The following is an 11586-nucleotide window of genomic DNA, read 5'->3' on the forward strand; positions in this document are numbered from 1 at the left end:
GACAAACGCACAGACACACACAGAGAAACACACACACAGACACACGCACAGACACACCCACACAGACACATGCACAGAGACAGACACACACACACAGACACACACACAGACACACCCACACAGCCACATGCACACAGACAGACACACACACAGACACACACACAGACAGACACACACTCACAGAGAGACACACACAGACACACACACAGACAGACACACACACAGACAGACACACAGACACACACACGCAGACACACACACAGACACACACACAGACACATGCACACAGACAGACACACACAGACACACACCCAGACACATGCACACAGACACAAACAGACACACACACACAGACACACACACAGACACACACACACAGACACACGCACACAGACACACACACAGACACGCACACAGACACAAACACAGACACACACACACAGACAGACACACATACAGACACAGACACACAGACAGACACACACACAGACACACACACAGACACACACACACAGACACACACACAGAAACACACACAGACACACACACAGAAACACACACAGACACACACACAGACAGACACGCACACACAGACACACAGACACACACACAGACACACACACAGACACACACACAGACACACACAGAGACACACAGACAGACACACACACAGACACACACACAGACAGACACACACACTGACAGACACACACACCCAGACACACACACAGACACACGCACACAGACACACGCACACAGACAGACACACACACAGACACACGCACACAGACAGACACACACACACAGACAGACATACACACAGGGACACATTTCTGATTCCGAATGCAATGAAGGCCACTTCTTCATCTGCTAGTCAGCAACCTTAAAAATAGTGGAAATGGGGACTTCCCTGATGGTCCAATGGTTTAGAATCCGCCTGCCAATGCACCGGACACAGGATCAATCCTTGGTCCAGGAACTAAGATCCCACATGCCATGGGGCATCTAAGCCCATACCCCACTCCTACTGAGGCCACATGCCCCAGAGTTGGTGCTCCACAACAAGAGAAGCCACTGGCGATGAGAAACCTGTGCCCCATGTCTAGAGAGCAGCTGCCACTCGTTGCAACTAGAGAAAGCCTGTGCACAGCAATAAAGACCCAGCACATCCGAAAATAAATTAAATATTTTTTTAAAAATAGTGGAAATGAGCTACAATACCTTAACAAAACTAATCCAGTTCCTGTCATTCTTGGACTGGGTTATATTTTAGTGGTAGGTATTCAATGTGGAGAAATTTGCTTTTCTTGCTGCTTGTATTCTGCTACAATTAGCAACATTTTGCTGTACTGCATATTAGGAAATCAAAAGTCCCGTCCTAATTTTTTAAACACGTGTGCTTGTTGATGGAAAGAAGTAGTATATACTAGAATGATTTTTTGTGTTTTTTTTTTGTTGTTGTCGTTTGTTTTTAATGTTAGAAAAACTTGCTAAAGAAGTAGGTACTTCTTATGGCTGCTATTTCGTCCCAGCATTTTCGGGGCTGTATGCACCTTATTGGGAGCCCAGTGCAAGAGGGTAAGAATTGAAAATAAGGTATGCTTTTGTCAGTCTTGATTTATTTACTATATTAGCTAAGAACTTATTGGTTAATAGTTTTATATTTTCAAATGATTTTGAAATATGGAGGAAATCTTTTATACTTGGGAAGTATAATTTTAGAACCTTTAAACTCTAAGAAGTTGGGACTTCCCTGGCTGTCCAGTGGTTAGGACTCCACGCTTCCACTGCAGGAGGCATGGATTCAATCCCTGGTTGAGGAACTAAGATACTACACTGCATGCCCCGTGGCATGACATAAAGAAGAACTCCAGGGACTTCCCTGGTGGTTCAGTGGCTGGGACTCTGCCCTCCCTCCCAGTTCAGGGCACCTAGGTTCTAGATCCCACCTGCCACAACTAAGACCTGGTTCAGCCAAATCAATAAATAAATATTAGAAAAAAAAACCCATGAAGTTATGTCATCTGAAAATAAGCCCCGGCCATATTCCTATTCATGTTAGTATTATTATCATTTATCTTCAAGATACCTGCAAGTTATGTATCAAAAGGCCATCATCTAAATGAATATTGATTTGGTTTTATATTATTGTCATCTATTCAGATAGATCATGAACTTTTTCATATGTGGATGCAACATTGTAGACTATAAGGATTTTGCCAGCTACTTAATGTTTGTGCCCAGTTTCGGCTCCCCCCCTGACCCCGTACACGTCTATGTACCAAATTCAACCTTTCCATATTTAGCACATTCCCGATTGATGACTCATTTATTCTGCTCTAATCTTAAAAATCTTTGTGTGTATTTTTAGGATCATCTGTGGGCTCACTCAGTTCACCAATAAATGCCATATTGCTTTTGCTGCATTAGAAGCTGTTTGTTTCCAAACTCGAGAGGTAATCAACATGGGCCTTTTTCCTGTACTTAATCCACCTTTATTATTCCTAAACCAATTTTATATATATGTATATGCTAGAATTTTATGAGAATTTAATAAGCTTGTTCTTGTTGTTCAGTCACTAAGTTGTGTCCGACTCTTTGTGACCCCCATGGACTGCAGCACGCCAGGCTTCCCTGTCCTTCACCATCTCCAGAGTTTGCTCAAACTCATGTCCATTGAGTCAGTGATGCTATCCAACCATCTCATCCTCTGCTGCCCACTTCTGTTCTTGCCCTCAATCTTCCCAGCATAATCAGAAATTAAGCCTGGGGACTTCCCTAGCGGTCCAGTGATTAAGACTTCATGCTTCCACTGCAGGGGGCACGGGTTCCATCCCAGGTCAGGGAGCTAAGATCCCATGGGCTGCACAGTAAGCCCCCCCCCCCAATTTTTTTTTTAAATTAAGCCTGCCTAAACTGTGATGTAATAAATGCAAGTTTGTTTTCTTTTCCCAGCTGTCATTACTTTCTAAGTTCCTGTTAGCTGCTGGGCACTGGGCATTTTACAGTTGAGGGGATGCTGAGCGACACATATTAGGCAAAGGATTTGAGTAGTAGCACAAACATAGATACCACGGCAGGAAATCAGGGTGCAAAATAGAGTTGTCTGGCTTGCTTGAATATAGAGGTGAGTACAGAGGAGTGGTAAGAGAAAAGGTTGGTGGTAACCAGATCAAGGAGGACCTAGAAGAAATCTCAATTTTCCTTCTGTAGGCTTTGGGGAGCTTTTGCGTATTTTTAAGTAGAAGATGGCTATTTTCTGAGATATTACTGTGTGGTACTTTGATGATGTTCATTGCACTGGGTTTTTTTTTTTTTTTCAGATTTTGGACGCCATGAACCGCGACTGTGGAATTCCACTCAGCCATTTGCAGGTAGACGGTGGAATGACCAACAACAAAATCCTTATGCAGTTACAAGCAGACATTCTGTATATTCCAGTAGGTCAGTAACCCTCATTCCTTCAAACCCCAATAGTCATGTTTTTTTGGAAGAACTGATTTTTCAGGCATATGTAACTGCTAAGATAGTGATGTTGTTCGCTCCCCTCAGTGAAGCCGTCCATGCCTGAAACAACTGCCCTGGGAGCCGCCATGGCTGCAGGAGCTGCAGAAGGGGTTGGAGTCTGGAGTCTGGAGCCTGAGGACTTGTCGGCTGTCACAATGGAGCGATTTGAACCTCAGATCAACGCTGAGGGTACTTTTATTTGTTTTTATTGTAGAGTTGATTTCTAATACAATGTTGTGTTAGTTCCAGCAGTACAGCAAAGTGATTCAATTATATATACTATGTTTTTCAGATTCTTTTCCCTTATAGGTCATTACATAATATTGAGTATAGTTCCCTGTGCTCCACAGTTACCTGTTTCAGTGAGGGTACTTGTAAAAACTGAAGATTGGTGTACTGTGAAAAGGGAGAGAGAGTTTGGTGGTTTAGTCACAAATCAAGAAATGAAATAAGATTGCAAATGCAAAGGTAATTTCATATTCAGCTGCTGAACATATTTGGCTTCATATTTGAATGAATGTGAATAAGAGAAATAGTTCCCTATTAAAAAAAAAAAAACAAACTTCTATAATCACTTTTTTACCATTCACTTCTACTGTTTATAGTCTCTTCATGTACAAGGATAACAGTGCCACAGTATCAGTTTTATTAATAGCCTGTTAGTGTAACCTTTTCTGACAGTGACAAGGGAGATATATAGACCACCGACACATCATGTCTGCATTGGGTCATCTTTAGTGCCAATGCCCAGTTTTAGGACAGGATTAACTGGGCTAAGGACCATTCTGGTAACTTTTAACTAAGCACAGCAGGGCTAGCCTGACAAAAGCAGCAACAATTTACATCAATGAGCATTAAATATTTGACTCACTGTTGCAACAAACAAAACTAAGCCACAAGACCGACCAATAGACTGTAGCCCGCCAGGCTCCTCTGTCCATGAACTCTCCAGGCAAGAATACTGGAGTGGGTTGTCAGTTCCTCCTCCAGGGGATCTTCCCAACCCAGGGATCAAATCCATGTCTCTTGCATCTCCTGCATTGGCAGGTGGATTCTTTACCACTGCACCACCTGGGAAGCTCTAATACCTGTAATTAAGTTTGTGTACAAAAGTCAGGTTTTATATATTCAATTTTGTTTTAAACCTTTTTAAAAAGCTGTCTATAAAATGGTATCATAGTGAATTTTGTGGTGGTTCAGATGGTAAAAAATCTGCCTGCAATGCGGGACACCTGGGTTTGATCCTTGGGTTGGGAAGATCCCCTGGAGAAGGGAACAGCTACCCACTCCAGTATTCCAGCCTGGAGAATTCCATGGACAGAGGAGCCTGGCGGGCTACAGTGCATGGGGTCACAAAGAGTTGGACACGACTGAGCGACTTTCACTTTCCAAGGTCCTCTGCCTTCCCCCAAAGAGAAGGCAGATCAAATAGGATTCTCCTTTCTAATTCATCACCACCTGCTTGTGAATGACCTGGTCTTAGCAGGTAGCCTGTCTCTGCATCTCCCTTCAGTTTGCAGACCAGGCTGAATTTCCCTCCAACTTCCACACAAGCTTCTCTCTGCCGTCACTGGCAGTCTTTGGCAGCCATACTGGGATCGGAGTCCTGGTAAAGCTCCATGTCAGTTAAATACAGTGTAACAAACATCAGTTTAATAAGTGAAACAATTTGTCAAGAATGATGAGTGAATATTAGTACTTAGAACATCTTAGTAAACTGTCTTTCTTTTTTAAAAAACTTTTTATTTTTTATTGGAGTATAGTAACTAACGGACTTCCCTGGTGGCTCAGAGGTTAAAGCGTCTGCCTCCAATGCAGGAGACCTGGGTTCGATCCCTGGGTCGGGCAGTTCCACTGGAGAAGGAAATGGCAACCCACTCCAGTATTCTTGCCTGGAGAATCCCATGGACGGAGGAGCCTGGTAGGCTACAGTCCACGGGGTCGCAAAGAGTCGGACACGACTGAGCGACTTCCCAGTAGCATAGTAACTAACAGTTGTTATTGATAGTTTCAGGTGTACAGCAAAGCGACTCAGCCATACGTGTGAAAGTGAAAGTCGCTCAGTTGTGTCCGACTCTTTGTGACCACATGGACTATACAGTCCATGGAATTCTCCAGGCCAGAATACTGGAGTGGGTAGCTGTCCCTTCTCCAGGGGATCTTCCCAACCCAGGGATTGAACCCAGATCTCCCACACTGCAGGCGGATTCTTTACTGTCTGAGCCACCAGGGAAACCAAGAATACTGGAGTGGGTAGCCTATCCCTTCTTCAGTGGATCTTCCCAGTCCAGGAATCGAACTGGAGTCTCCTGGCAGATGATTCCATACGTATACATGTATCCATTCTCCCCCAGACTCCCCTCCCGTCCAGTCTGCCACCTAACATTCAGTAAACTGCCTTTCTTATGTATGGTTTTCCTACTTTCTATTTCTAGAAAGTGAAATTCGTTATTCTACATGGAAGAAAGCTGTGATGAAATCAATGGGTTGGGTTACAACTCAGTCTTCAGAAAGTGGTAAAAATGTTTTTTTTGTTATTGCCACTTTGTCCTAGTATGTTAAATAGCTTCTTTAAGTATCTGTTTATACTTAGCAAGGCTGCTCTGAAGAATAGCATTATCATATGCTCATAGTTTCTAACATTTTGAAAATACTTAAAGTTCTAAACATAAAATGTAAATTATCAGATTGATATATGTGCTTATCTCTATCCTGCCATACCTTTCCTTATTAGTTTATTCCTGGTACTTTGATTGATAACTTAGTTTTCTTAAAAGTAAAAGTATTTCTAGTTTCTTCCTAATGAAAAAAAAATCAACTAAACTTTTTTTTTTCTCTTCGTAACTGACTTTGCCTTTTTGGGAGGCTGTCTTCATGACCTGAACCGACCAAAAGCTATATTGATTTCATAATACATTTCACGATTTCCTAGACTGCTCCCAAGCCCTTAGTGAGTGTATGTTGTGAGAATTCATTGAAATAAGAGGAAGAAAAGTACCAAGCATAGTAAATTAGAAATGTCATAATTGGGAAATGCTCTTGGCAGAAATTAGAGGACTTTTGTTTTTAATCACTTAGATGGGAAGGTATCTACCATAAATAAACTATTTAGTTGTAAACAGCTCTGAGCTGCCTTTAATATTGAAACAGCCTTTAACATACCTTTAATAGGGCATGATATTGTAATCCGTTGCTAAATACAAGATTTGGAATTTAATGAATGAAACAATGGCCAATAATATTTTGAAGCATATAGTTTAAGAGAGAGGAGTTTATAAATGAAATATAGCCTGCCTTCCAACCCCAAAGTGAGTATAGAACCACTTTTTAAAAAAATTATTTATTTATTGGCTGCACCAGTGCTTAGTTGCAGCATGTGGGGTCTAGTTCCCTGTCTAGGGGTCAAACCTGGGCTCCCTTCATTAGGAGCCCAGAGTCTTAGCCACTGGATCACCAGGGAAGTCCCAAGAACCACTTTTAATGTATCTAGCTTTTCAGAGAAGCTTCTGGGATCATCCTGTTTCTACTTGAAGCTTTTGTTTATTATCCTAAATAAGCTTTAGGCTTAATATCCATTGTCTTGACATCTTTTGTTCTGAGACCCACCTTTCTTTCTAAGATGGTGACAAAGCCTTTCTTGCTAAGATTGTCTGCAGTTTTGAGACCTTTTGCAGTTAAACTTCTCAATCATAGGTATTTTTTGTAGCACAGTGGTAGTTGCTTTGAAGGACGCAACAGCCGTGCACTCTGATTTATTTTCTGGTTGCCCTCAGTTAAAAGCTGATGAAAATGAGTTCCGTGATTTCTTTGACTAGTTGTATTTTTTTAAATGGCACAGAAACTTCCCTGGCAGTCCAGTGGTTGAGACTCCACACTTCCAATGCATGGGGCACAGGTTCATCCCTGGTCAGTGAACAAGATCCCGCATGCTCCCAAAAAATAAATAAATAAAATGTATTTTATTTATTTTATGGCCAAAAAAATATTATATGGCCAAATAAATAAATAAAACGGCACAATTCAACCTGTTCCCCTCCCTCGCTGTATCTGCCTCCATGTTGATACCATACATACTTCTTCCTTACTTGCAGTTGAGGATATGATTTTAATCGCCAAGTTCCCACAAAGCCAATTATCATTTTCTCTCTGTTTGCTTACCTTACTGTCAGTGAACTTAAAATGCCAAGAAAAAGTGGATAAAGACAATTACATGATTCTTTTGTTTCTGCCATCAGAATTGATGATAAAATAATTTGATTTTTTGAGAGCTTTCGATTTTTCAAACTTGATTTTTGTTTCAGTTAGGCTGCAGTGTATTTAAGGCAAAGTGTAAAAAACAATTTGTAGTAGATTTATGAAAAGCACTCATGTACAACATTTTGAGAGTCTCAAAAACTGTATAATAATCCAGATAACAATATTCAATTAGTGAAATGCCGATTGTTCTTCATGCAATGTAAGCTATGTAATAATAGTACAGATAGAATCTTGTTTTGATGATCTCATAAGGCTATTCAAATTGCTGCCTGGCCTCTTATCCTCTTTAAATAGTTTTAATTTATGGGAAGAATATTATGTTAGCTTAATTTCCAAAGCATATTGCCAATTTTGAAGCATTCATATTTATTTTCTTGTTGGTAACTATATTTGAATGGAATGTAAAGAATTTTTAACATACAATTTAATATGTTTTAAATGTTGTAGAAATGATTGGGGATTTAATATTTTTTGGAGAGAGCTTATGATAAGTAATGACTTCATGACTTTGTACTCCAAACCCACCAAAATAACATTTTCTTCAAAAATTGTTAAATGTTCAAGATACATAATGTTTAAATTCAAGAAAAGCCTATGTCTGTATCTATCTAGCTATTCTTTAAAGGAAATGTTTTCAATCAGGTTAGAAAATATCAAAACAATTGTGTTCTCAGACAATATTTTAAAATGTAGATTAATACAGTTTAGTTTTTAAATTATAGTAACATTAATTTTCAGGTTCATTTTGTTATACCAACTGTGTGTAAAAAAGAAAATGAAACCAATAGGGTTTGAAATTCATTTTCAAACTCATGAATTGGACTAATATAACTCTTCTCTGATAGCCAAAGGATCTATAATTTTAATCTGGATGGGGAATGGGATTGCTCACTTAGTATCTTTTGGGGAAGAACCAAGAAAGCTAAAATCAGCAGCCTCCCAAAAAGAAAGTTCTCCTTCAGCTTTCTTTGGCTTTGCCAGTGGAAGGTTTATGTTGGTCTATATGCTCTATGTTCTTGCTATTTGTGGCATGCTATCTGTATCGTTTGTTAACTGTCATAAGCCCTCAGTTTGGATTCTGGTTTTGATTTAAAGTAATAACTCTTTGATACTATTTTTATAACTTTTTTTTTGCTATCATGTGATTCTTAACACAAATATTGTAATTATGTGTCTCTCTTTTGGTTTGCTTGACTGGAATTCCCTCCTACTCGGATGACAACAGGTGACCCTAGTATCTTCTGTAGTCTACCCTTGGGCTTTTTTATAGTGAGTAGCGTGGTAATGTTAATCGGAGCAAGGTACCTCTCAGGTCAGTTCCTCTTTAAATTAGACAATTATATGAGTTAGCGTTAATGTATTTGTGTATAAATCAACAGAAAGTTTTCAGTATTTTTCCTTCTTCCTGTTCTTAGGAACCTGGAAAATCTATTAAAGGTCTAGTTAATATACCATTTAATTCAGAATTAAGGACTGTGACTCTGCTTTTATTCTCTTTGATTTTTAGTAGATGATTTTCTTTGAGGGGCTACATTCTGCTGGCAAGTGCAGCAGTAAGCACAAGTACTACTGTTCATGCTTAAATGAAAGGATGTTCAGAGTGTTAGATGAAATGTATAGTATTTGAAATCAATTGAATTTGCTTTCAAATGTGCCTAAGTTGTTTTTCATGCTTATGAAAATCTTCTACACAAGTCTTAATATTTCAATCCTGGTAAGACTTTCGGCCAGAGTATGTTAGCAGAGTTTCTGTAAAACTCTAAACCTGGGGAAAATGTATTGTCACTTTTATTTTAGTTAAGAGAATACATTGGTGAACTGAAATTTTTTTTTAATTATTGCTGAAATAAATTGGGGGTGAAATTCAAACTGAATTATTACTTTTGCATGTTCTGAATATTCTTATAAAAGTAAAATTGCTCAGTACATTATAAAACTCACTGTGTAACCAGCATTAATTTAAATATAATAATCATTTTTGGAAGTTGTTCCTGATAATAGCTCAGTTTTTCTTCAAATTAATGGCCTAAATGGAAATGACATACTTCATATGTTGCCAAGAAAGTGAAACATTTAAAAAATCTTCTTAATTAGGGAAAGAGTTGAATTATTTCTCTTAATTAATTACAAGATGACCTGGGTTTAAAATGTAAAAATTTTTTATTGATATGGGAGAACATCTGTTTTTAGAAGTCTGACAAGCATTAATCAGCTTGGCATCATCACTAAAGCACTATATATAAATATGGAATGAAAAGTTATTTACATTAGCAGAAAGGGAATAAAAATTATCTACATTAGCAGAACATTAAATTATCTTTTAAATTATGATAAAATTTCATGATTATGTGCATGAGAATTTAAAATTAGATTTACCTTTTTCTGTGTTCTTGTTTATAATAAATTTGTTCAAATCTTTTTCTTCCATAACAACCATGTTGGTATTAGTGCTTTACACCTTACAAAAGGCTTCTGTATACATAAATCTGTACAGAATTAGCAGATGCTTATTTTCTTTCTGCTTCTCAGGAATGTTTGGTGGAAGAGTCTGAGTATTCCCCAGAAGAACTATAATTTAAATTTTTTTAAATTCTGTTTTAGGAAAAGTTCTATTTTTTTTCTTTATCCTGAGGTTTTTTTTGTTTTGTTTTGCTTGTTTGTTTGTTTTTGGCTGCATTATGATGGTCTGGAAAAGGAAAGAAAATAGCATTGCAGCTGAATGTTTTCATCGATATTTTTTCCCCTTCTGTTTCCCTTTGATGCCAGTACAGAATGAAAAAGCTTGGTCTTTGAAAAAATAGGATATATAACATATCTCTAAGCTAAAGGATACAGTAAATGTCCAAATTCCCAGACTTCCAAAATAGATATGATTGCCATCTTTAGGATCTCTCTTGGTAACATATGCTGAGATTTGAGAAAAATTGGAATGACTTGTCTTGGTAAACAGTTAGCAATAGCGTTCATTTGCTAATTTTGAAATTGGCCCAGTTATATTTGTTGCATTTTACCTGTGAAGCAATATTTAGGAATCATATGGAATTTCTAGCTCAATAATGATCGAATCATCTTCATTGCTTTAACTCCTAAATTGCATGTTGATTATTATTGATATATATGATTTTTGTCCCATTTTAGGTATGCCGTAAATACTACCAACTCATGGATTCCAAAGATGCGAGCTCTTTACCTATGGAGAGAATCCAGTGATTCTGTCTCTTAATGTGATGACACTATTCATAGACTGATTTTATTTATAAGCCACTTGCTGCATGATCCTCCAAGTAGACCTGTGGCTTGAAATAAAGAAAATGCAGCAGAAAGAATGCTATAGAAACATTTGGTGTGTTTTTTAACAGCACTAGTTAAGATTGGACCAGCCACCTTTGGGGCTGACCCCCTCCTTTGCAATCATTTCCTGCCTCATTCCCTGTAAGATCTAGGAAGAATTCAGATCCTATCCATTGGAATCTTTCATCACGTATATTCAAATTCTGATGGGCCAGGATTTGATTCCTGCACTACACACGCTTCATTAAGGGGCTATTACTAACTGGCTAAAAATCTGTGATTTTTTGTTTGCTTCCTTTTAACAGACTCCCCTACCCAAAGTCCTCTTCTCTGCTTATTAGGGAGACCACAACATCTTCACTAAATGTTTAAATGGAAGCCTCTACTAAATTCTTAAAATAGAAATTTCGTACCCTCATTCTTTAGGCATTTTTCTAAAAAGTATTTGCCAAAACTGAAAATTCTTCATGTATTTTACATGGTCTCACTAATTATACTGAATTGCTATCTGGATCTTATAGGGAAGGACAC

At 38.4% G+C, this 11586-nt stretch overlaps 1 protein-coding gene across 1 annotated transcript; it reads left to right on the top strand.

The window, feature by feature from the left end:
* The first annotated feature begins 1487 nt into the window (after positions 1-1487).
* Positions 1488-11087, top strand: LOC145537059 (glycerol kinase-like). Its single transcript, XM_081567547.1, has 7 exons — positions 1488-1578; positions 2372-2456; positions 3324-3444; positions 3553-3696; positions 5943-6023; positions 8990-9076; positions 10903-11087. Exons 3-7 carry the CDS (start codon positions 3336-3338, stop codon positions 10911-10913), a joined length of 432 nt encoding a protein of 143 aa, XP_081423673.1. The 5' UTR covers positions 1488-1578; positions 2372-2456; positions 3324-3335; the 3' UTR covers positions 10914-11087.
* The last annotated feature ends 499 nt before the right edge of the window (positions 11088-11586 follow it).

Source organism: Giraffa tippelskirchi, chromosome X, assembly GCF_054371585.1.
Source record: "Giraffa tippelskirchi isolate mGirTip1 chromosome X, T2T-mGirTip1v1.2.pri, whole genome shotgun sequence".
Classification (NCBI taxonomy): Eukaryota; Metazoa; Chordata; class Mammalia; order Artiodactyla; family Giraffidae; genus Giraffa; species Giraffa tippelskirchi.